At 41.9% G+C, this 26,998-nt stretch overlaps 1 protein-coding gene and 1 pseudogene across 12 annotated transcripts in view; both read right to left on the bottom strand.

The window, feature by feature from the left end:
* Ep400 (E1A binding protein p400) overlaps positions 1-26,998 on the bottom strand; it is a 94,099-nt gene that overhangs the window by 41,662 nt on the left and 25,439 nt on the right. For all 12 annotated transcript variants that reach the window (XM_038345781.1, XM_038345780.1, XM_038345783.1 and 9 more), the window contains 15 exons: positions 23,525-23,821; positions 22,365-22,550; positions 19,659-19,799; positions 19,047-19,125; positions 17,509-17,558; positions 16,933-16,990; positions 14,693-14,782; positions 12,289-12,396; positions 11,151-11,341; positions 10,794-10,971; positions 6,818-6,954; positions 4,755-4,924; positions 4,161-4,335; positions 3,918-4,054; positions 851-1,037 (listed from right to left, as the gene is read on the bottom strand). In XM_038345781.1, coding sequence (XP_038201709.1) covers positions 851-1,037; positions 3,918-4,054; positions 4,161-4,335; positions 4,755-4,924; positions 6,818-6,954; positions 10,794-10,971; positions 11,151-11,341; positions 12,289-12,396; positions 14,693-14,782; positions 16,933-16,990; positions 17,509-17,558; positions 19,047-19,125; positions 19,659-19,799; positions 22,365-22,550; positions 23,525-23,821 — 2,184 coding nt within the window. The remainder of the gene's footprint in view (positions 1-850; positions 1,038-3,917; positions 4,055-4,160; positions 4,336-4,754; positions 4,925-6,817; positions 6,955-10,793; positions 10,972-11,150; positions 11,342-12,288; positions 12,397-14,692; positions 14,783-16,932; positions 16,991-17,508; positions 17,559-19,046; positions 19,126-19,658; positions 19,800-22,364; positions 22,551-23,524; positions 23,822-26,998) is intronic.
* Positions 20,644-20,733, bottom strand: LOC119825811 (annotated as a pseudogene).

The raw sequence follows: 26,998 nt of genomic DNA, 5'->3' as shown, positions 1-26,998 counted from the left end.
TTGGGGCTGAGCAGCCGAGAACTAACAAGGAGCCTTCTAATACATCTGACACATCAGATTTATGGCCCTGGCTCTGGCAAGAGCAAGTATCCTGCTTTCCACGGCACCACCAATGTCTATTTCTTGGAACTTGAGATAACAAGAAAGCAGCAATACACTGAAGAGGATGAAAGACAAACAGAAAGAGGGTCGTGGAAGCCCTCACACTGCTAGGGCAAACCAAGTGGTTCAGCTGGCAGTTCTTTAAAGAAGAAGAAGGAAAAGCTATGTAAGCCAGGAGCTCAACCTGAAGTGGACTCACAAGAACAATGAAACCCAAACTGCAGGAATGTTCTCATCAGCAATACTAATAGCAAGAGATGAAAATCACCTGATAAAGAACAAACAAAATGTGGCCTCTCACAACAGAATGCTACCCAGCCCTTAAAAGGAATGGCATTCTGACATACTGCAATGAGGATGAACCTTGAAAATACTCTAAGTGTGAAAGAATTCAGATAAAATTCTGTGAGCTATGCAAAGCCAGATAAGTCCCCAGTCAGAAACTAAACAGAAAGAGATAGGACAGTGATTCTCAACCTGTGTACTTCCTGAAAGATCCTTTCACTGATGTCTCTTAAGACCATTGGAAAACACAGATATTTACATTACGATTCATAACAGTAGCAAAATTACAGTTATGAAGTAGCAACAAAAATAATTTTATGGTTGAGGGGTCACAACTTGAGACATTGTACATTAGTAAGGATTGGAAAGAAGGGTTGGAAAGAAATCCATATAACCATGTGGATTTTATCTAGAAAGTAAGTACTAGAAGTCCTGCACTACTTTTCTAAATCCCCTCTCTTACCTTCCAGAACTCTCTCTCCAGAACTCTGAGAATTAGAGAGGCTGACCGATACTGCAGAGAGCCTGCTGCATAGGAGGAGCCTGGTACCCGTGGTTCTACCAGCCCAGGATGGTTACAGATCCGCTGTAGCCGTGTCAAGACACTCAAGACACTGACAAAGTGTCCACTCTTCAGAGCTTCCTGGGTCCTGCTCATAGAGAAGAGGCAAGAGTTCAGTGTCAAGGGCAAATGTATGTTCATCGTTCAGTCTCATCATCAGTTACTTCCTTAATTTCAGAAACATAGGAACTAACAACATTTCCCAAGACAGTCATATTGCACATTCAAGTCTACATTCCTACACAGGTCTCTATTAATTCACTCCAGAGAGCCAGAGACAAAGGGTTAGTACAAGCCAAATCTCAAGGAAGACTGTTCCTTTGTAAAAGGACCATGTTTCAATAATATCATGATCACTTATCCTGAGGAGTAGAAGCATTCAAGGTATGGATTGACATGTAAAAAGAACCAATTAAGTCAGAAGTTGGGATCAGAATACCCCAGAAAGTACACCCCCTGGTCCTGCAAGGAGAGTGCACAGATGAGATGGTAAGCAGGCTACAAGACAAACCCTGCTGTGGTATCAGACAGAGATCCACAAGGCACACCAGGATCAGGGAACTGCAGTATGGAATAGAGCTCTTGAACGAGAAAGGGGGCTCCCAAGTCAGGTAATGAAAAACGGCATCTGGAGAGCTTGAGAGAGGGGTGTAGAACCACAGTGAGATGACTGCAGGCTCCAAACCCAAGCAACTTATCAAAAAGGTGTCTAGAAAGAACTGGGCTCAGGAGGTAGCCTGAGCTCCTCATGAGAAGTGCCAGTCTTAGTTACTCAAGGAACAACTTAGGTATACAACAGAGAACAGTGGGAATCCTGAGAAACACTGCCAGAAGGGGATTTCACAGTAAACCTAACTTGGACAACAGGAAAGCCAGACACAGCCAGCCCTGAGTCCTGTGATAAAAGTCTCTGCACAGTGCTAGGCACAAAACCAGAATAATAAACAAGACAGACGATCCATCTAGCTTAAAAGAACAGAAGTAGAATGTGATATTTTAAAACAGTTGCGAAGTTTGGCTTTGAGTGGGCTAAGACTGGGATCTACTTCCCTGAGTCTAAGAATGACAGGCGTTTCCAGAGAAAGGGCAGGTGGAGGGAGGGGGGGGGAGTGTGTATGTGCAGACAGGAGCAGAAATGAAGCTGCCTCAGAAAGCCAGAAGCCACGAGAGAACCAGACTGTGTCTGATTCAGCGTTTCTATGCATCTGGACAGTGTAATATAGAAATGAGGGCCTACCTCAGGTTTTTGTCTGGCAGTCTGCGCACCTAATTGTATCCAGAAACCTGGTTCCCCAATGCAAAAATGGGACCAAGATACACAAAGGCTTAACACACTAGCCCTTGAATTGTGGCTCAGAGAGAAGGAAGGAAACATGGAAAAGTCTCACTGTTATTCTCTTCAGAGCAGGTGTCACAGAACCAGAAAAAGATCATTTAGACAGCTGTTCTAGAGCCAATGCTATGACCTCTTACATTTTCACAAAAGATGACATCACTCCCAAACACAAGCACCTCACTATCCAGCTGGAACAGTCACATATCAACCTAAATTCCCTGAACAATGATTTGCTAGAACTCCTAATGGAGGGCAATCTAAGTCATTTAAGGGTAACTGAGCCATATTTCTCCTGCCTGCTGGCACCTGACCTCCATAGAACTCCCCCCTTCCCACAAAATTACCTCTCACTAACTAGAACTAGTGCATCACTAAGGTCAGAAAATGAAAATGTCAGTATCTTGCTGAAACATCAACATGGCCAAGTGTTTTCTGCTCAAGCGGCTTACAGTGTTTGGGGGCCTGATCAGTAAATGCTGTGAGCGAGCATTCACTGCTCCTCTTCAGCATCAGATGATAAGCTGAGTGGCTCATTACTAATTCAGCTTGGCAAGGACTTCCTGGGAAACAGCCTATAAATGAGCAGCCATTCACTTTTATACTCGGTCCCAAAATTTCCAGTAAGCCTTTTAAACATGGTGCAGCAATGCCAAATCATTTCTTGAAGGCATCAAGGGAGCCACAGGCTACTCCAAGAACTTTAGACATTTATTACTTTTTCTTAGAGACTCACATATACCCTGTGCTCAGCAAACAAAAAGTGGCAGGAGGCTGACCAGTTCTACCTGCCCATCATGAATGGGCCTTGTGCCCCACTGCCTTCCTGGTAAAGCCTACACCATCTCTGGCCACAGCTAAGGCCCATCTACAGCTAAGGCAAGTGCATACAAGACAGCTTTGAGTAAGCCTTAACCACAGCACCATGTTCCTACCCAGAGTGGGAAACCTGTGAGCCAGGTGAGTGAGACTACCCGACGGATATGGACTAGGTCCACATATGAGAGACTACTATCATGTGAGGTCATAATAAACACACGTGGCTCTTCTCAGCTGCTTTGAGTCGAGAAAGTACTGTTTAAGTCCTGAGAACTCCAAGTCTAAAATTAAAATCCGTTTGAACTTTATTTCCACAGTTCTTGAATTTGTTTTAGACATAAGACACCAGAGAGCACAAAAGAATCAAAGCAGCCATGGAGGGGATTCAGAAGATAAAAGTTGAGCCCACTAAATGACATATAGGGCTACCAGGCAAGAGTTGGGAGATGACCTATTTAGGTCACAGGATGCTATAACATGACATGGAAACTATGCCCTGGTTACCTTCCAGAAAGACCATACTGACCTGGTAGAGCAGTAGCTACTTTTAAAGAGTAAGCTGGTCAACCAGTTGAGTTCACACTAACCACCAAAGCTAATGTAACGAGCAGCACGCAGCAGAAAAGACATCAAGCTACACAAATGGCAGGTGTGAAGATAAAGCGTATCTAAAGGCAGAATAAGCAGGAATGTTAAGAGGGGATGTTCTGGAGATGGCAGAGCTCCTGGTTGACTCAATTATAGGCATACTCACTGAGGCAACAGGGTGCATCTGCTTTTCATTGCTGAGGGGCACGTGGGCAAAGCAGCACTTACCTAGGCTGTAGAATGACATCCTCGTATAAGGCCTTCTGCCGACTGGAAAGGCGGCACTTCAGAACATGCTCATACTTCCTGGTCAGCTGTTTCTCCACATCTCTCTTTGTTCTCCTCAAAATAAATGGCTGTGTGACCTGAAGAAAATAATAACCATTTTCTCCCCAAATAATGTCATGGTACATTTAGTAGAAGGCAAATATGCTTTAAATGAGTCAGCTGCAGTCACCAAAGCAAACATACCCTGTGTAATCTTATGACCATTTTGTGATAGTAATCCTGGTTTTCGTCATTGGGAGCTTTCAGGGGGAAGCTCAGGTAAGGCCTGGAGATCCCAGGAATGAGAAAGTGTACCATGGTCCAGAGCTCCAGGAAAGTGTTATGCAGAGGCACGTCGATCAGAAGCAGGCGCTGCTGGCTACAAACAAAACAAACAATGTTTGAACTCTGAAACACACAAGGAGGCTACGTAACTCTTCTCCTTGGCAATGTGTGGAGGAAAGTGAAGACAGCAACTATAGATATGCCTTCAGGAAAGGACAGGCACAGTAGGACACACAGCACTTGGAGAAAGGGTTCTAAATACAAAGGCCAGCCTGGCTTACATACAGAGTCCAGGCTAGCCACAACTTTATAGTAAGACCCTGTCTCAAAAGAAAAGGATTGAACAAAGGGACTCTGTGTGTCTTAGGTCCAACATGCTATGACAAAGAAGATGGAAATTTCTTTTCACTAAATTAATATATGTATGCAATGATTCAAGTTTAAGAATCTTTAGGTAAGAACAAAGAACACTTGGAGATTTGAAAAGGACAGATCACTTGAGTGAGGTCAGACCTCTGCAGCTTGAAGATGGCTTCCCAGTGCCGCTCAGTCATGCCCTTCACCCGCTGCATTTCATCAATGACAAGGCATTTCCAGTGCACCCTTGAGAAGGCAGTGTAACCCCTGAAGAACTGCTTATAGGACGTGATGCAGATGTGGAAGCTGTTGGGCTCAGTCCACTCCTGCAATACAGAAAGAAGCCCCCTGTCTTCCCTGAAACCATCTGAAGAGCACTGCTGGGCAATCACTCAGACAAGCTACACACATCACCAGCAATCCGACCTATTCTTCACAACAACTACACAAGAAAAAGTTCAAGACATTCTTCTCTGTTCTAGAACCTTTCATTGACATATTAGGCTGTTTTAAAAGGCACTAGAAATTTTCACTGGAAAAACAGATTATCACAGACAATCCTGGTTTTTGTAGTGCATAATCTAAACAAGGAAGGTAAGAAATGCAGATGTCTACATTGCAACTAAATGCAACAAGATGTTTAAAGCAAGTGTAGAATGGACTATGCTCTAATGCATCCCCTCTAAAACTATGGTGAACTGGATTCCCACTGTGGCAATATTAAGAGTTGGACCTTCTTAGTCCCTAAGTATATAAGTCAACGCTTTATGAAAAGGTAGCAAAGATCCAAGTGAAACCATTCTGCATTTCTGCCTTCCCCCAAGTAAGCACACAACAAGAAAAGTGTCATCTTAGATGATGAAAACAAGCCCTTGCCAGATGTCAAACCTATCTGAAACTTGGCCTGAAGACTTCCAATCTCTAGAACTTCAAGCAATACATTTCTGCTCTTTAAAATTATCTTCTCTGTAGTGTTTTTTGGAGGGGGTTGTTTTGCTTTGTATTTTTAACAGCAGGAGAAAAAGACAAAAACAGATTGTAAAAGAGGAAATGAACCTAAAGACCCACCCTTAATAAATTTTACTTGGTGTAGTGTCTTAATCCTGAGCCAAAATTTCAAAGGATGGAAACTGATCTATACACATTCACTTGGGTCCTGGCACTTATAAAGTACTAGGGGCCAAAGGAAACTTCTATCTGTCACAAATATTCCTGTGAATAATCCACAGAAACTATTAAGAACTCAGGAGACCTCCCACACTCCATTAAGCTTGTGAAAATTAGCACAGTCTTGAGGCAGGAAGCACTGCACTCTCTCTCCAGACAAGAACTCATTTCTGAACTATTCTCCTTACATTACTGGGAACTGAACTCAGTCCACACATGCCAAGAAAGCACTCTACTACCTATGCAGCCCAGAAGGCAAATGGGGCCTAAAGTCTAAGCAGCTTTCACCCAGGGAACTGGGTGTCCACCCTGTGTCCTCTATGTTTCAAAGGACTCAAATTCTAGAACCACATATATATTTGGTAGCTTACAAATAAATGTTATTGGGGTTGGAGAGATGGCTCAGTGGTTAGGAACACTGGCTACTTTTCCAGAGGTCCTGAGTTTAATTCCCAGCAACCACATGGTGGCTCACAACCATCTATAATAAGATCTGGTGCCCTCTTCTGATGTGTAGTGCAGGTGTACAGGCAGTAGAACACTGTATAATAAACAAATAAAAATGAAAAAAAGTCAATGATACAAATAATCACATTAAGCAGCATGTAAAGTAATCACATGGCTGAAGCAGGAAGATCAAATGTTTGAAGGCAGCCTGAGCTACATAAGGAGAGTCTCTGTTAAGAAAAATTAAGATGTCTAGCTTTATTTCAAGCTTAATTATTAGTGTGGGACATGTGTGAGATATGTCTGTATAGGCATGTGTGCACCACAACACACATGTAGGGGTCAGAGGAGAACTTTATGGAGTTGGTTTTCTCTTTTAAATCTTCAGACAACTTTTAACGATCAAAATTAGGTTGTCAGACTTGTACAGCAAGTTCTTTTATCTGTTGTGCCATCTCTTCAGCCACTGTATATTGTATTTAAAAGATGCTTGGCTAAGGGTGTTCACTGGCACACCTCTTGTCTAGAATATGTGAAACTTGGGCGGCCCCCCAGCAATGCAAAATAAACTAAGAGAGAGGGTGGTAGAGGTTGGGTGGCAGTACCTGTCTCTTTGCTTTGAGTTCTCTGTGGCTGCCAACATAAGAAAGAGTTTTGAGGCCAGGACACCAGCGTTTCAACTCAAGTTCCCACTTGAGTATGTTACAACTCCTCATGACAACAAGATGAGGGCCCCAATTACCTATAAAATAAAATTAAAAAAAAAAAAAAAAAAGATATGTGAGATCCAGGTACCGAAAGCTGAGTTTGATTAGCTTATTAAGTATGTGGCCCATGGGGGAAAGCGGATACCAAGGAAACGAAAACTATCCTCCAGCATATATACACTGCCCAGAATAGGGGCAGGTGTATCCCTGCTGCACTATGACATGGGACAGGCTCTCCAGAAACACTCCTGAAAAGAACAGACAAAAAGAAAACCAGGATCCAATGACAACCATATGAACTTTTATCATGAGCCACAGAAAAAACTCTTGTCTGTTCTAGGTGTGGTGGTGCATGCCTTTAATCCTAGCAGAAGCAGGCAGAGTTTTATGAGTTCTAGGTCAGCCAAAACTGGACAGTGAGACCTTACCTTGAAAAACAAACTACTAACAACAAAAAAAGAACTTCTGTCTATGGCAAACAACAACCCAAAACAAGAAAGCTCCTGACTTTTGGGACCTCAGACCCTGATTGAACCTTCCCAGTAGCAAAAGATCTGCAGTGCAGACAAGTACCTCCTTAGGCATTTCTAGGTAGAGAAATATCCAATTGACCCAGTGATCAAACTTAGTCTGAAAACAGCATTTTACAAGTCAGAAGGTGTAACCCAGAAAACAAACTTCAATTTCTGTGTCATAAATGAAATGAATACAATTAAGGGTCAAAGACTGAAATAGCTGATTTAAAGTAACGCTACACTTCACCTATCTGTGGCCACTGTTGAAGCATCCCTGCTGATTCTACACTTCACATATCTGTGGCCACTGTTGAAGCATCCCTGCTGATTCTACACTTCACATATCTGTGGCCACTGCTGAAGCATCCCTGCTGATTCTGAAAAGAAAGTGTTCAAGAGAAATCCACCATTTCAACAGAAGTTTAGGAGAAAAAAAACTTATCAGAAGTCAATAAACATTTTTGTCCTTTTGGAGGTTAGTGCTAAGGATCAAGGCAGGATCTATCTAAACAACGGGTCAAAGAAATGGCTCTTCCAGAGTACCTAAGTTTGATTCCCAGCACATACAATCAGGCGGCTCCAGGAAGATCTAACACCTCTGGCCTTGATAGGTACCCATACACAAACACACATACCTACACACAGACACCAACATACACATAATTTAAAAATTAAAATTCAATCTTTAAACTCTAAATATATAACCTTACAAGTAAGGAAACATGACCAAACCCAAAATGGCTTTCTCTCCAAAAAGTAAAATAGGATTAAAAACCTAGAGTGGGAGAGCACTACTGTTCTTGCACAGGACCTAGGTTTGGTTCCCAGCACCCACAAGGCAGCTCATAGATGATTTTAACTCCAGTTCCAGGAGAGTCAATGCCTCTTCTGGCCTCTATGGGCACCAGGCATCCATGTGCTATATAGACATTCATATATGTAAAACATACAAAAAAATTAGTAATGGGTAGACCTAAGCATGTGAAACACTGGAAAGGCCTTGCCCAGCACACACGAGGCCCTGAATTCAATCCCCAGCATGAATGGAAGGAAGGAAGGAAGGAAGGAAGGAAGGAAGGAAGGAAGGAAGGAAGGAAGGAAGGAGGGAGGGAGGGAGGGAGGGAGGGAGGGAGGGAGGGAAGAATTGGAAAGGTGGCTAAGAGGACACGCTGTTCTTGCAGAGAACCAGAGTTCAGTTCCTAGCTCCTATGTCAGGTGGCTCACAACCACCTGCAACTCCAGTTCCAAGGGATCCAACACTCTTTTCCGGTCTTCAAACACAGACAGAAACACATAACAATAAGTCTTTAAGAAGAAAAAAGGCCCAGGTGATGGTGGCAAACACCTTTAATTCCAGCACTCGGAAGGTAGAAGCAGGAGGATCTCTGTGAGTTCGAGTCTAGTCTGGTCTACAGAGTGAATTCCAGTACAGTCTCCTGTCTTGAAAACTTAAAAAAAAAAGGGGGGGGGGGCGCCGGGCGGTGGAGGCACACACCTTTAATCCTAGCACTCCAAAGGCAAAGGCAAGCAGATCTCTGAGTTTGAGGACAGCCTGGTCTACAAACTGAGTTCCAGAACAGCCAAGGCTACACAGAGAAACCCTGTCTCGAAAAGCAAACAAAGAAAAATGGAAGGAGGGAGGGAGGGAGGGAGGGAGGGAGGGAGGGAGGGAGGGAGGGAGGAAGGAAGGTGAGAGCCAGAGAAATGGCTCAGAGGTTAGGAGCACTGGCTGCTCTTCCAGAGTTCCTGAATTCAATTCCCAATAACCACATGGTGGCTCACTACCATCCATGAGATCTGGTGTCCCCTTTGTACACCAGACTCCATATAGTCTATCCCTTCTGACATCAGCAGCTATTAGCAAAGTGGACAAGCCCTCCCAACCTAGGCCTGTAATGACACTATACTCTGGCTGAAACAGTCACTTGTGCACAGACTTCTACCCTCCTTCCATATGGACATTTACCACCTTTCCAACTGTACCTATCTACTGCACTATCTCTGAGTGTACCACTGCATTCCAGCCCCACACCCATGGCTCTAGTTCCCTGGTTTCCTCACATACAGTGTGATGAACTTCCTTGTCCTGCCTAAAACTCCTGCAGGTTCACCTATTCATTCCCTATCAACTAACAATATGAACACTCCTACTTTAGAAAGACAGACAATCACTTCTACCTATGTAGTATCATAGTAAAACTCAAAATTTTAATAACACAAAGTTAATCATTGCCTTAAATGTTAACTGTGAAATTCGAGAAATAAAGAATTCATAAATTTTAATTTGCACACCATTCTAAGCATATTCTGAGAAATGGGACAATCCCTTTCTCTATTCTATCCACACTGTACATGCCACCTGCTCAATAGCACCTGGCAGAAACACTGGTTATTAGATCCATGGTAATGGTACGGCAGGGCTTGTTCTAGGGACACTTAATAACGGTCCTAATGAGGAAGAATAGTGAAGATGGCACTCTGAGCATGCCAAAAAGACACTTTTATATGCTTACTTTCAGTTAAGTTCTGAACTTCAAATGAAACATAGTATGGTTCAGGATTTCAGCACCCACTGGGGTATTAGAACATGTCTCCTGAAGATAGAATAGACTTGTAAATATAGTAAAACATTTAACACCCTTTCCCTTTAAACAATAAAATAAAAAGGCAGAGTGCTTTTTTTCCCATCTTGAATTAACAACTATATATGTGCATCTACTTTAAAATACTACATTTAAGCCATAGTGATACCAGCTGGGCATGGTGGTACAAGCCTTTCATACCAGCACTTGAGGCAGAGACAAATGGTGAGAGCACTTGCCACTGAGCCTGCAGACCTGAATTCAATCTCTGGGTCCCACATGGTAGAAGCAGAGAATCAACTCTACAAGCTGTCCTCTGATCTTGACAAATGACCGCATATACATATATATGGACATACACATAAAGAAAGAGAGGAGAGGAAGGGAGGATGGATGAATGGATGGACGGATGGACTGTGGGCCTGAGAGGCAGCTTAGCAGTGAACAGCTCTTCCAAGGACCTGAATTTGGTTCTCAGTGCCCACATCACATGACTCACAACTACCTCTGCAATGTTCCTATGGGCAACAAAATCCACAGGGCATACATTCACACAGACAAACACACATAGACAAAAATAAATAAGAATAAAAACTAATTATATAATTAAACTTTTTAATACAAAGGGCAAATAACAATAAAAGTCCAATACAAGGATGATAAGTCAGGTCAATTTTTCCTACAACATGGCAAGGACCTACTCTGAGCAGAAGAGACTGAAGAGGTCTTCTCCCTCAGATCCAACACTCTGCTGGTGGAAAACTGAGAGACTCTTACCTTCATTACAGGCAAGGTGAGCAAAGAAAGCAATGATCTGCACAGTTTTCCCGAGCCCAGCTTCATCAGCTAATATGCCATTGAGATTCTTCCGGTATAGCTTGGCCAACCAGTCAAGTCCTATCTTCTGATAGTCTCGGAGAGCACCATACAGCAAAGATGGAGCACTAAACTTCACCTATAGTGACAGACAGACCAGTTAAAGAATGACTAAGCAATTAGCACACCTTCTCAGAGCCTAAATCCAGAGGCTGTATAACACACCTATACAAATGATTTACAGAACAGAAGAACAGCAATTATCTTTTCTAGCAATTTTCTATGGAGCCTGTTGGGAGGCAGAAAAGATTTCCTCACCGCAGTTGTAACCCGGGCACTGCCCTTAGGGAGGACAGCTTCCGCCACAGCAGTAACTTCTGTGATGTCCTTGGTGTTAGATTTTCCAATGCTCATTCTCTCTGCAGCTTTAAACTGATCCATGATGAAGAGTGAGTCAATGAGAACTGAGTCCCTCCGGCTCTCCCTGTCACCAGGACAGTCTTCCACATCTAGAAAACAATGAAACAGAACTAGGACTACTGTGGCTTTAGAAGCCTAAACACAGAAAGAACGGGGGGGAGGAACCAACGACTAGAAAGAATACAGAATAATTGATACTTTTTTTTCATTGCAATCCATTTTATATATCCACAATAACATGAATAATTCTTAGGAAACATCACAATCAGCTATATCTGGGACTCAAAGCATAATCTGCCCCAACAGCCTGGTGTTCAGGAAATGTCTCTGTTGATTGGGAGCCAATAACATGGACAGACAAGTATCTGGGGTTTAATGATCTCCCTTTTACTACAATCAAAAAAAGAGGAAAAATTAGAAACATCACCCAAGTTTGAAAACAAGGAAGAAGTATTTGTATCTGACCCTAGGTTTTGCTGCAGAAGGGACTGTGAAAGGCCCTGAATTCTATAGGAGACCCTCTAACAACTGACACATGTCCTCACAACCTATATCTACCTAATAAAAGCAAAAGAATTAGAATGACTGTCTGGAATGCCTAACAAGTAAAAACAACCACTAAAAGCCTTCAAGTTAATAAGCAAGCACAGCAGGGTCCAGAAAAACAAGACGATGCTTAGGCTCATAAACCACAACACACATCTAGAAAAAATATTTCTATATCCTCCACAGTTTACCCAGTGCTCTGGTAAAGATAGCAAGTTAATAAGTAAAAACCTCAGAGTTTAAAACTTATTCAATTAGAAAACTGCATATAAAATATACTTCTTTTTTTTTCTTGGCTCAAATTCACTTGTTCTTTGTTTACAGTCACATCACAGGTTTTATCCTCTCCAAAGCCCAAAGTTCCTGCCATAATTAACATGAACTGAAGAACCTGTCCTTGGGTCCAATACCTCCAATTTCTTACATCTTATTTTGCATATTTATTTTGGCTTTCACTTTAAACCTGAATTCTTTAACACTAAAAACATACCCTCTTCCCCGCTTGACTCTTCATGATCAGGTTCAGGCTGCGGCCACTGAAAATTTGGCAAAAAGGCACCTTCATACAATTTCATCAAATCAATTAAGGGCAATTCAGCTGGAAAGGATGACAGAGAGAAACAAGATCATTTTATAACTACTGCCACTTAGCTATAAAGAAAAAAAAAGCATTCAGAAAGGTAGAGCAAAAAGACTAGATAGGTAGCCTGTCATATACACTCCTCTTCCTAAAATAGCTGATACAGGCTAGCATGGCTTATCCAAAAATGCCTAAAACTTGACATATTCTTATCTCTTGATTTTCTGGATTGGAGACTATAACTTGCCAACTGAGCACACATATGAAAATCTACTATCAAAAATACTCTGAAATCTGAAACTTCAGAACACCATTTCTTTACTACTCAAAAAGTTTTGGATTTGGCCAGGCAGTTCTGGCATACACCTCTAATCCCGGGACTCAGGAGGCAGATCTCTATGAGTTCAAGGTCAGCCTGGTCTAAAGAGTTCCAGATAAGACAGGCTCCAAAGCTACACAGAGAAACCCTGTCTTAAAAACCCAGAAAAAAAAAAGTTTTGAATTTTAAAGCATTTTTGAATCCTGGATTTTAGGATTAGGAATTTATAACCTGCAAATTCTAAAAGCACATTTCTTTTCTCTGAAAACTAAGATGGATGCCCATAACTAATACAGAGTCTAAATATTTTTTTCAGTTAAATTTATTGGTATTAACATTTTTAGATTCTTTTTGGTTTTGTTCTGGGTATTTTTGGGGATTTTTTTTGAGACAGGGTTTCTCTTTGTAGCTTTAGAGACTGTCTAAGAACTCACTCTTTAGGCCAGGCTGGCCCCCAACTCAAATCCACCTGCCTCTGCCTGCTAAGGGATGAAAGGCACGTGTCACCATGACTGGCAACAAATTGTTTTTTTATAATTAAAAGTTTTATTTTTTAAATCAGACACTATTGAAAGCCATTCTCATGACCAAAGTGTAATTTACGTCCCCTGGGGTAGAGAGAAGGCTCAGCAGTTAAGAGTACTTGATGCTCTTCTACAGAAGCTCAGTTTCTAGTATCTATCTCAGACAGGTCACAATCCATAATTCCAGCTTCAGAAGATTCAATGCCTCGCTCTCTGGTCACTTGAACTCGTGCACATACTCACAGGCAGACACACATATACACATAATTAAAAATAATAAAAACAAAACAAGAATTTGTATCCAGAATATATAAGGAACTCAGTAAGTCAATTAAGAAGAAAACTTAGCAGTCAAATGAGCCAGACATGAGAAAATGCACTTCACTGTCAAAGAATTACTCCTCTTAGCCACCAGGGGGCTCTATCTTCACCACCAGCTCCAAGGCTGATACGAGTAGTACGGCATGTAGCTTGGCACAGACGTGTATATGCTGCATAATTCTGCAGGCTGACCATGTTCCATATCTGAGCCTTTTTAGAGATATATGTACAAACACCACAGAACAGAACACCAACAACAGTACTGCTGGAACCAAAGTAACCAAAGACATATTTATGTGTGAAACAGTGTGTAGAGTTAATGGGTTGACAGCAACATCCAACAATATATCTGAAACTACTGGGCAAAACCACTGGACAGGAATATCAAGCCACACCGTACAAAACCACTGTGAAGGAACTCTGTTTCTGTCTCAACAGTAGCTAGGGAGACTCACAGAGATGGGAGAGGAGAGTTCAGAAAGTGAGCCACCAAAAGTCTTAGGTCAGCTGTGATCACAAGGACAGAAGTAATTCAACACCAGAGATAGGCTTCCTTGAATTTGGCAGCACTATGCTATTGCAAAATATTTGTTCAACTATGCAATGATGTGTTGCATTTGTTTAACTATGTAAAGATGTGCTGCATTTGTTTATGCTGCATAATATTTATTTAACTATGTAAAGATGTGTTGCTGTTTTACCTTGCCTGTATAAGGTTGGTCTAATAAAAAATTGAACAGCCAATAGTGAGGGAGGAGGTATAGGTGGAACTTCCAGGCAGGGAGAGTAAAAAGGAGGAACTTAGGTTGGGGAAAGAAAGAAAAAAAAGATGGCAGGGAGATGCGAGGCATCAGACAGACATGGAAGAAACAGAAGCAGGACATACAGAATGAAGGAAAGGTAAAAGTTCAATGGCAAAACAGATGAATAGAAACAGGTTCAATTAAGTTAAAAGAGCTAGTGGGACAAGCCTAAACTAAGGTCGAGCACTCATAATTAATAGTAAGTCTCCGTGTCTTTATTTGGAAGCAGGCTGGCGGTCCAAAGAAAATGATAACTGCTGTCATTTGTATCTGACATTATTTTCAAATGCTCCTGTGCCTATTTAATATTTAATTAAAGTATTTTCAGTAAGATAGTGACAGCCTACCTTCTTTGGCCAGATTACAAAGTTCTGTGTGGTGGTCAACTAGCCCTTCATGTGCTTCCTCCTCTTCGATGGTCTCTTCTTCATCTTCCACTAAAATGGTTATCATCAGAGGTCAGGGGCATGGAAAACTTCACTTGAAGTTCTCAGCAAAAATAAATATTATTAGGCTTCAAAACTGTTTTATAGTTATTAAAGAAACTGAATATAAATATTTAAAATTCTCAGGTTGATTCTAGAAAACAACTGTTAAACAAGCAACAAATGGGAAATGTTTTCCTTTCACTTCAGCCTGTTTCTTCAATATGCAACAGACCTCACACTAGCTCAGAATGCTGGTAAAGATCCCACCCAGTACAAAGGCCACCACAGAAAAACTACATGCATACTTCCTGGGATGCATGCTTTCTAGGAACTCATCACTGCCTACTACAAGAAGGGCAACAATCCAGACCAAATGTGTGCCCTCCCTTAGCAATCCTGTGATTCAAAAGCCATTAACTGAGACCAGCTATACTCTTCAACCCTAAACTCTCAGAGATAAGAGGGCTGGCCAGAAAAGCCACACCTCCTCAGCAGCAGTTCTTCAGCTGGCTTCTTCTCATCTGCACTAATAGATGACCCATCTCTTCCAAAATGCATGTGCATATGTGCATACACACACATGTACGTACTCTACTCCATCCCCAAATTCCTCAGTTTTCACTATAAAACTTCTACCATTCACCAAAGTTGACAAGGCAAAAGATACCACATCCACAGGCCCAGGACACAACTAGTCCTAGAAATGAACAGCCTAGTGCAACCTTACAAGACAAGAATTTCATTCTGCCACTTCTCCTGAACTTGCGTAACAAATGAACTGGCTTAGGAGAAAGACTAGTGAAAAGGTGTGGTGGCCATGCTGACGTCACAACTGAGGACAGCCTGGGACTATGTGAGGCCGTACCAAAGAAACACAGAATTTAAGGTGACAACATTGTCAGATATCTATCAAGCAAAGCAGTTCCTAATGAGTCTAATTCCCTAAACTGACCCACTACCTAACAAGGGGATGCCCCCAAATCAGCCAGATAGTCACATTTATAGTCTACAAAGAAAATCATCTAAAATCACTAGACATGGCTAGATGTCACCCCAAAACATCTATTCCTCAATGCTTTCTCAGTCATCACATGTACTGCTAACTGCACTGATGACTATGTCCTAACCTCCCAATATCAGCAGGTAGTCAAGGAGAGAAAGACAAGTACTTAGCCTAAATCCTTCCAAGAGGACCCTTGTTTGGCTGGAGGCACCTGCATTGCTCCTGACCTCTACCTTTCTCCAGCTTCAGTGCCAACAGTCAGAGTTGTGTGGGAGGAGATGAAGAGGGACCATCTCCCAGGAGAATAGCTAAGGGACAGAAGACTAGGACAGAGAAACAAATGGAAGAAACAAGAGCACTTTGAAGAATTCCAAGTTGCTATGTCAAAGCAGGGCAATGGAACCCAAGCTCCTACTTCCTGTGAGTCACTGTCACTCATTTCTTTATCTTTTGGTGTGAAACAATCCTGACAGCTACCACACTAATAACCTGCTCAAACTCTCCCAAACATGAATCAACCCATACTAAAACCTCAAACTGGAAGTTTATACACTGCCAGTCAAGCCAGTAATAGTGCTCCTGAGACCACTGGGACCTCACTCATCTAGCATCTGTTACATACATGTCATGTGTTCTCTCTAATACCTTATTCCTGCTTCCTTCCTCTGCTCTTACAACAAACAGGTCAGAAGCCATGAGCACTCACACCTATTACATCTGTGTTCTACTCTGAACCAAGTGCCAACATTTAAAACATGACAGGTGCTCCTCCCAAAGACCCCAGTCTGGTGACTGTGGTAGGCAGTGAGCATGTCTTCCTTCAAAAGGTACATCTCCACTAATGTACTAAGGTCAGAAAAAGACCTGGCCCTGAATCATCTCTGTGTATCCCTAAGGCTCTCCAAATGCACCTGGGTTTCCAGAGATCACAAAATAAGATACCACCAAATTGCTACAGAAACACCCCATATGTCATCTGGAGATACCAAAAGTTACTCTTTTTACTCAAAGACTCCTGGATAAATAAAAATAAACTTTTAACCAATTTAAAATAGTAAGACCATGGTCAAAGTCAGCATAGCTGAAATATGACAATACATAATGCACATCCTGCTGGTGATCAAGCCCTAAAGCATCAGGGGAATAGGGAACAGACCTTCATCATCAGTCAACGATGTGCTCGCTTTTCTTTTCCTTCCAGATAGTCCTAGATCCTGAAACAGAATAAAAATCAAAAAGGTGAGATTTAACAACACAGGATAAGATGTCAAGGTGGAAGTGTCTATTTAACAGATGCCCACTGGAGAGCATCAAGGAATTTGCTGGGCAATCATGACATAAACACCAAGGAGAAGGAGTGAGGATACAGATCCTTAATTACTGTATACAACTTTATCCTCTCAAATTCGCAAATTCATATCCCAAGTGAAACTACAGCTATTTTAAGTGCCACTATATTTTTGTTGTTGTTGTTGTTGTTGTGTTTTTCAAAACAGGGTTTCTCTGTGTAGCCCTGGCTGTCCTGGAACTCACTCTGTAGGCCAGGTTAGCCTCAAACTCACAGAGATCCACCTATCTTTGCCTCCTGAGTGCTGGGATTAAAGGTGTGCACCACCACCACCCAATACCACTTTATTTTCAAAGTAGACTAATTTCATACCTTACTAACTTCTCTAGGAAATATAACAAGCCCACTCTTTGTGTCAGAGAGCAAAAATAACCCTGTACTTACCAGAGCATGTTCTGGTGATGTATCAAATACCTTTAATCTGGACTCTTTCCCTAAAGACACAAGAAATACAGTATTATCACCAAACCTGTGGCATGATGATGCTTTTTAACTAAGTACTGTCTACTTATCCAAGCTGAGTCCTATGGCTATCAACAATCAAAGACAGGGAGTACAAATTCCACCACCTCCCCTGCACAGTAAACCCATTCCTCTTAGTAACCCAGAACAACTGTTTTCATCTTGTGGTTCGTTCGTTCTTTCTTTCTTTCTTTCTTTCTTTCTTTCTTTCTTTCTTTCTTTTTTTAATGTTTTTTTTGAGTCAAGGTCTAGCTGAGTTCGGGCTGCCTTCAAATTCATACACCCCTGCCTCTACCTGCTAATTAAGCGTTGGGATTCAAATTAGTGCCACTTTGTCTAGCTCTCAGTTTACAATTCTACAACTTTAGTAATGGCCACCTCTCAGCCTGCTCCGTCACCAAAAATATAAGAGGTATGAGGGCTCCTGGAACATTCTAAGGACTAGAGAAGACAGTAAATGCCACTAATGTTGGTGTCTCACATGTACCTAAGTATTCAATTACTGGGAGAAAACGACTACAGAAATATCTCAGTAGTGCAAAGGGCAACCCAATTCCCAAAGCCCTATGCCTGACAGATAAATCAGTTGGTCTCTTTACTGTCCAGAAACAGGACTTCAATTAGGAAAACATTCAGAGTCGACCAACTTCGGGTTACTGACACATAGTAAAAAGAGCAAAGGAGCTGAGATGAAGAACTGAACTGTTGCTGGGCCTGGTGGTGTACACCTTTCATCCCAGCACCTAGGTGCTAGAAAACAATCTTTCCTCCTGAATTCAGGCCAACAAAGGCAACAGAGTGAGATCCTACCTTCTCCCCACAACACTCCTTTGTGTATGTGTGTATGTGTGTGTACACAAAATAAGACAAGCAGAACAAATGTATGCAAACGGTCTCCTGACCAATGAACTTTCTAGCCAAAACCAGGAAGGTGACACAATATAAAAATGTGAAGCCTGTGTGTACATATCCTATAAGTTAAATGCTAGGCCTTACAAATGTTATATCTAGGCCTCACAAATCTCTACATCTGAGATTCATTAAGACTAGCTTTAAAAGCTTGGTAAGATGGCTCAATGGGCAAAAACACCTACCATCAAGCCTGATAATCTAAGTCCAATCCCCAAAACAAATATGATGAAAAACAAACCAAGTCTCACAAATTATACTTAGACCTCCATAGGCATGTATTGGCACACATTCACCCATATATATACAAAATAAATAAATCTTTTAAAAATATTTTAAAATTATAGGAGGACCAGAAAGATGGGTCAGACAAGTAAATCCCCTTACTGCCCAGCCTGATGGTCTGAGTCTGATCCTTAGGACACACATGACAGGAGAGAACCACCTCTAGAAAGTTGTCCTCTGACCATCACACATGCCATGGTGCACATGTGTCTTCCCCCATCCCACACTAAATAAATAAACATAATAAAAAAGTTTCAATATCATACCTCTTCTGGAAACTTTCTGTAAATTTAAGGCTTTTTTCCTTTTCTCTTCTAATTCTACTTGTAGTTTTATTTCTACAACCTAAATATTAAAAAAAAGGATGAGTAAATAAGCAAGTCATTATGGATGTAAACTGTACAATTCTGCACAGAGCACATTAAACTCATACAAATAGCCAACCTCATTCACAATACTTAAGGAAAAAAAAAACTCAGTTTGGTGCTCTCCTCTTTATTTTGTATCCTAGTCTACCCTGCTCAAATTCTATTAGGCAGTAAAAATCTCAGTTCTTAAGAAAGTGTGTAGATGGGAGTAGATATCCTGAGACATTGCCTTTCACAGCCAAAGCACACTAAGAACTACTTGACAGGCCTTCACTACATTTTCATTTCAAAGCTGCCACAGCTACAAAGGTAAACAAAACGAAGTGGTCAGAACGGGATCATCCTAAACCTTGTAAAAGACTAACAAACACAGAGTGGCCAGTGAGCACAAAGCCTCTGGGTCCACACACATGAATGCTGAAGCTCCTGAGACTCTGTCCCCTGGCACACAGCCTCACAGTTTGGACACACGTGATTTTCTTTTTAGATCCTACTAATTCCAGCATTTACCTGTTCAATGTTTGACCAAAAACATTCTATTTCGCGGGCAGTGGTGGCAGCGATGCGTCTCAGTCTGCTCTGCTCTGCCTTCTGCCCTCTTTCCTCACCAAGTTTCTTTTCCTCATGATGACGGGCTACAGTTCTGACAAGCTGGGGAAGAAAAGTTAAACAGTTTGTTGTACCCAGGCTGGCAAGATGGGTCAGCAAGTAGAGACACTTGGTACCAAGCTTAACAAGTTGAGATTGATTCCAAGGAAAGAGTCAACTCCCAAAAGTTGTTCCCTGACCTCCAAATGAATGTGCGTACCTATGTGAGAAAATAAAGAGTGGGGGGATCATTTTTATTGAGCTCTATGCTGTGCGAAGAGAAAAGGGAAATGGGGGGGTGGAATTAAGACTTCTCAGCCTAGCCTAGCCTAGCCTAGCAGTAGTGGAGCATATCTTTAATCCCAGCACTCAGGAGGCAGAGGCAGGAGGCTCACAATTTCAAGACCAGCCTGCTACACAAAGAGTAGCCATACCACAAAAAACAAAGCCGCACATAATTCACTGATAGGCGCCTCCTAGTCTTAGGTCCGCTAGGTGAAACCATGGCTCCAAGCAAATACACACTGCCATTGTTTTACCTGACTTTCTACAGCTGTGTCTTACTATTTACATCTGTTTTTCTCACATATGAAACACTATATGACACTACAACCTTTTTCCCTGTTTCATGTGATTAATATCTTCACATTCAACAAATACAAACAACATGCCTAATGGGCCATTGAGTATTTCATTGCATAAATGCAGCTAAACGTTCCTACATATGGAAATTGTTGAGTTGAGATAACTCACATTTCTCCCTAAACAAATAATGTTTATTTTCTTATTTTTGAGGTAGGGTTTTGCTGACAAGTTCTGTGGGATTTTTTGGTTTTTGTTTTTGTTTTTTTTAACAGCAGAGTAAGTGTGTGCATATGTAGATAGGTGCATGTGAATGTTAATACTCTAAAATATGGGACACTTCATGAATCTGAGTGTCATTCTTGCACAGGGCCATAATAATCTCTGTATTTTATTATATGTGCTACTGAAGCAAGTAATAATTGTTTATTCTATTTTTCCTTTTTGGTTTTTGAGATGGTTTCTCTGTGTAACAGCCCTGTCTGTCCTGGAACCCGCTTTGTAAGCCACAATGTCTCCAAACTCTGCCTTCTGAATACTGGGCTTAAAGGTGTACAATAGCCAATAGGCAAGAATTTTTTAAAATTATTTTTATGTGTATGAGTATTTTACTTGCCTATATATGCAGTGCCTAAGGAGGCAAGAAAACATCAGATCCCTGGAAATAAATTATAAACAGTTATGAACCACCATGAGGGTGGGTGCTGGAAATCAAACTAGGGTCCTCTGAAAGAGCAACCAGTACTTTTAGTATACCTGAGTTATCAGCACCAAAACTGACTTTTTTTTTTGTTTGTTTTTTGTTTTGTTTTGTTTTGTTTTTCAAGACAGGGTTTCTCTGTAGTTTCAGAGCCTGTCCTGGAACTCACTCTTTAGACCAGACTGGCCTGAACTCACATAGCTCCACCTGCCTCTGCCTCCCTTCCTGGTGCTGAGATTAGAGGCTTGTGTCAGCACCGCCTGGCTCCTTTTTGTTGTTAAGATGTTTATGTATATACCTTTTTTGTTGTTTTTGGCAAAGTCTCAGATTGGTCTCAAATGTGCTATGAGCCAAAGATGATCTTGAACTTCTTATTCTCCTACCTCCACCACCCAAGTCTTAGAATTCCAAATTACAAGTGTATACCACCACACCTGTGTTATAAATGCTGGCAATCAAACCCAATAACTTCAGGCATGTTAGACAAACACTCTGCCAAGTGAACTACATCTCAATCTGAAGATTTCAATTTATTTTAGGAGACAAGGTTTAACTATATAGCTCTGGCTGACCTTAAACTCACAAAATAGATCAGGCTGGCTTTGAAGTCACGGAGTTCTACCTGCCTCTGCCTCCCAAGAACAGGGATTAAGGTTGTGACCCACCATATCTGGCTTAAGATTTTACTTTAAAGAATTTTTTTCATGTGCTTGTATGTTTTCCCTGAATGTATATATGTGTACCTTGTGTGTGCCTGTTACCCTCAGAGCCAGAGGAAAGTGTCAGAATCCCTGGAACTTGAGTTATAGATGGTTTGGGAACTGAATCCAAGTCCTCCAAAAGAGCAACAAATGCTCTTAACCACTGAACCATCTCTCCAAACCAAAATTCTATTTTTAGATATCATTCTGTGTTCCCAATGAAAATACTCCATGTACTTTCCAGTATCAGCTCCAAAAGTAACTCATTCAACACAGAGCACATACCAATAATCACTGTTTACCTGAGATAGTAAAAGCACTCAACTACAATGACACCAGGCACAAGTGTCTCACCAATACTCTCATGGCTTCCTTGAAAGCTCTCCTTGAAGCTGATGTTTGTTTCTCCCTGTCCCAGTGAGAAGGAAGGGTAGATGTAGGCTTAATGTGCAGAGCTGACCCCTCACTAATGTCTATGAATTCTGTGCTGTTCTTTAGCCTACCTACCCTACCCCACCAGCCAGTACCTCCTGAGTGCTAGGAATAAGGTCATGTAACACCACCATTTAAGGTATGTGCCTGGCTCACTTACAGCAATTTAAATCTCAACTACCCCAAAAGGCACAAAGCATGTTTCAAACCTACCTTCTTAGCAGCAGCCAACTTCCACCTCCGTTCCTGGGCAAAGTCTGTGGCCATCCACTGCATCTCTTCCAGCAGGTAGTCCCAATGAGATTTAGGGCGTGGAGCTTCTTGAAGCTTTGGCAGCCGCCTTAGGGACCACAAGCCTTCCTTCCTTAAATCTGCTATTCTCTGATGGATCTGGTTTTCCTATAAGGAACATGGATGTGGGGGGTAAGGGTCAGCATGTAATTAAATGTACTTTGCTAAACCCTACTGTGTCAAGCTCAGGAACTGAAAGAGAGAGACTCCGTTCAAGGTAAGTGTTCACACAGGTTAAGAGGCTCTAGAAGAAAACCATAGAGTCAGATTCTCTCAGACACATTCAAGAAAGCCAAGCAGTAGTGATCCTGCTGTCTCTAAAGAGCAAAGTAAAATGGCCCAGATGTAAACTCTGTAGTAAAGCAACAACCTAGCATCCCAAGGCCCTGGGTTCAAGCCCCTAGAGCCACCAGAAAAAGAAGAAAAAAGTTAGAATGAAACCAAAAAGACCAATGTTTACACCAAAAAATCAAAGTGTGTACAAGGGAAACAACAATGCCAAGAATTTGCTTTACAACAACCAGGAAGAAAGGGAAAAAAAAATCAATGAAGACTAGCCACAGAGCTAACATCAAACTAGACAAAGAGAAGCACTTAGTTTATGTCAATCAAATATAATGTGTACTTCTTTAAACTCCTGATAAAACTGAACAAAACAGTCCTCCAACAAGAACTAAGTACTACGTGCTGGGCAATGCCTCTTGAGGATATGGCCCCAGCCACTCCTGCCTGACTCCCACCTTCAGCCATGACTGGACAAAAATCAGTCTACCATGGTCAACTTCACCACAAGTCTACTTTGTGCAGAAAAGACTGCATTATTTAGTCCCAGTCCTGGTTTCTAATGATCATAAACCAAGTACTCAGTTCTAAACTATCACAGCCTTTAAATAATGAAATATATATCACAAACCAGAATACAAGCTGAATTCTGGCTATTTTGTATGATGACATAAGTCTTTATTTTGTTCAGTTACTCTCTTAGTCAAGCTGGGAGCAAGATCTCCCAAACCCAGGCTGGCCTAGAAAACAAGAAGATTCCCCCAAACAAATAGGCTCTGTACTTGCCTAGGCACACTTACCAGTGTTATTTGTTCGGCCAGCTTATCCTGAGAACCATCCTGGGATGAGGCTGCATTCTGAGCAGGACTCTGCGGCTTGGGGGGAGCTGACACTGCTGCCCCTGGAGACCGGGAAGTGATGGGAGACAGAGCCTTGCTGGTAGCAGTAGAGGGTCTGTTCACTGGTGAAGAACGAGCAGAGGAGGGTCCAGGGCCTGAGCCACTCACAGGTACAAGGGATGAGGAAGAGGAGGAAGTGGGCAGAGACCGCTGGCAGGGCTGGGCAGAGTCCAGGGGGGGCCTGGTCGATGCCACTGTCTAGTGGGCAGAAGACAAGTGAATCAGGACAAGGCTTCCACAGGTTCAGAGTGCCCAAACGGCAGAGAACTCCGTCAACTCAAGCCAGCAGGCAGTGCCTTCCTCTCTATGGCAACACATGCACACAAAATTAATCCCATCACAAACCACAACTTGGAACCACAGGCTAGATGATGTCCAAAGATTAAATTGTTGTACTGCAAAGAACCTAACAAAAGCTCCATTATAAATTAATTGTACTTTAGTACCTTGGTATATTATCTCAGAGCTCATGGAAGCTTTCCTCTTCTTCAGGTTTTTTCTCTTACTTTTAAAAGGTAATTTAATTTTTTTCCCTTTTAAAAAAAAACCTTGATTATAAAGCCTAAGCAGGCCTTAAACTGTATCTTCCTGCTTCAGCCTTCTGAGGACTGGGGTTACAGATACGCACCATCATATGCAGGATTAATTCCTTGCATTTTTGGAAGGTGGTGCTGTTTTCTTAATTTCTTGTAATAATTTTGGGTCTGATTGGCAAGTTTTATTTTTTCATTTATGCAGAACTAAAATTTGTATTATGTAAGGAAGGAAAGGCAGCTGCTTTGATCATGAAGGCACAAAAAAGGAAGTTGGATAAAAGCCACAGGACTGAGCATTGATCACTCGCTGCTCACTGGTTGAATATACAATGTGACCCGGTACCTCACACCCCTGTGGCCATGCTTTCCCCGTCATAATAAGATGTACCCTTAAACCATGAGCCAGAAATCCCTTCATCCCTCAATTTAAAGTAAAATAAAAACCACACAAGACTGTTTTAGCTATAGAAAGATGAGTAATACAATGCTAAACTAGATTTTTATTTGTGTTATATTTTCTGTTTTTAAATTGTTTATTTCTTTTTTTTAAAGATTTCTTTTTTATTATATATACAATATTCTGCCTGCATGCAACCCTGTGGGCCAGAAGAGGGCACCAGATCTCATTACAGATGGTTGTGAGCCACCATGTGGTTGCTGGGAATTGAACTCAGGATCCCTGGAAGAGCAGACAGTGCTCTTATCCTCTGAGCCCTCTCGCCAGCGTCTTGTGTTATATTTTCATGTAACAATATAACTCAAATGTCAAAAGAGCTTATTATTTTTATGTATACTATTTAGAGACAAGATCTCAATATTGTAGCTTAAGCTGTACTTGAACTCGCCATTCTCCTGCCTCAACTTCTGGAGTGCCAGGATTATAGGCCAGTGCCACCAAGTCCCAGCTTGGTTTCTTGCATCTTTTTAACAAATCCATGTATGTCTCTTATTGCAGGAATGCTAGAGAGATAGGAAACCTTTCTGTACTGCCCAGAAGCCATTCTCACAAAAGGGGCCTCAACCCCAACAAGTCTGTGTGAAGTTCTCCTAGGAGCCCAAAGAGGAGGTCACTTAGAAAGAGGTGAAGGGCAAGGACAGATTGGCAGGAAGGCCAGTCAGGCCCAACATCTTAAGATGTTAACAATAACTCCCACAGCAGGTGTCTACCTCAAAGGCCCAGAAGTCACAGTAGGTACATACACAAAGAAATAAAGCTTTATTCGAGTATAGTCACCTCATAAATTATCTGGAGCTATGTTTTCAGGAACAAAGCTAAGGGACCGACAGAGCAGAATGGCCTGCAAAGCCAAAAAATTCTCCTATAGCCCTTTACAGAAAACAGGGGCTAATCCCAGCCCAACACATCGGAAACAAGGGTCTTCTCCCACCAAACTGAAGATTGACCCGTGGGCCTCAGACAAGCTAGGCAACAGTCTACTTAACTTTCTTTTCACTTTTGCAACGGGATCTAAGTTGGCCAAGACAGCCTTGAACATGCAATCATCCTACCTCAACCTCCCAAGTAGCTGGGATTACAGACCTGTGTTACAAGGTATAACTAGTAATGAGTTTTTATAGATTTATGGTTTCTTTTTTTTAAGATTTTAAATTATTTGCATGTGTATGTGTTTCTGTGTGGGTATGTATGCACACTTGGGTATAGGGAAGACCCTTGGAAGTCACAAGAGGATGTCAGAAACCCTGGGACTGGTCTTACAAGTGGTCAAAAATTACCCAGTGTGGATGCTGGGAACTGAACTCAGGCCCTCTGCAAGAATAGTAGTATGTGCTCTTAGGCACTGAGTCATCTCTCCAACCCTGGACAGTTTCTTAAAAGCCATTTACCATAGCTGATCCTTTTTTGTTTGTTTGTTTGCTTTTGTTGTTGTTATTTTTTCCAGACAGGGTTTCTCTGTGTAGCATTGGATGTCCTGGAATACCCTCTGTAGACCAGGCTGTCCTAGCTGATCCACTTAACAACAAAGGCAGGAAACAAAGGTAAAAACCACAATGCTGCTCTCTAAGTGAGAACTGTGGCTGCAAAAGAAGGATGATCACTCTCTTGAAAGCAAAGCCATGGGGAGCCTGGTGTAATGGTGTGCGCCTTTAATCCCAGCATTTAGGAGAGGGAGGCAGGTGAGTTCAAGGCCAGCCCAGTCTACTGAGTGAGTTCCAGTACACCAGGCTGGAACCCTGTCTTAGAGGGGGGGAAAAAAGAGAAAGCCATGGGGACAGAGTCTAGTGGTCCTGGGGGCAATCACTTTCCTTCCCTAACCAAGTGTGTGGGAAGTTTCCATACCTGCCTGCCTCAAAGCTCTAGAATAAGCCAAGATACTTGCCACTAAGATGATGACATGTCAAGTTTTTAACCTTATAGCTTGAACTTCTCATGAAATGGGAGTAGCAAATTCACTGCACAAAGTTGCTAGGTAGAGAAATTACCCCCAGTGACATTCCCACCACAGCACATGGTAGTCAGTATGGACTGTTCTTCCTTTTCTGTGTCCATGTTTAAAGCCTTTACTATAAATCCTAACTGGAACGTAAACTCTTCTGAGAAGGAAGCTCGCTCCCTTATTAATGAGAGAAGTGACAGCAAAGGGACCCAGTACTTGCTGACTCCCATCTATGCGCTAAAGCTGGTGTACCTGCCATGCTGCACAGTCTCACTGGACTTCAGGAATGGGAGAACGCACTCACAAACCCACACAGGTGTAAAGTCAGTGAGGAGAAGTGGCATCCTCCAAACTAGAACAGGCACAGTGCCATCACACTGGTGGAATTCATCATAGTAAAAAAAAAAAAAAAAAAAAAAAAAAAGGAAAAGAAGGCTGCAAAG

The sequence above is a fragment of the Arvicola amphibius genome, chromosome 10, assembly GCF_903992535.2.
Source record: "Arvicola amphibius chromosome 10, mArvAmp1.2, whole genome shotgun sequence".
In the NCBI taxonomy this organism is placed as follows: domain Eukaryota; kingdom Metazoa; phylum Chordata; class Mammalia; order Rodentia; family Cricetidae; genus Arvicola; species Arvicola amphibius.
The sequence above is the reverse complement of the archived record's forward strand: the minus strand, read 5'-3'. Positions and strand labels throughout refer to the sequence as shown.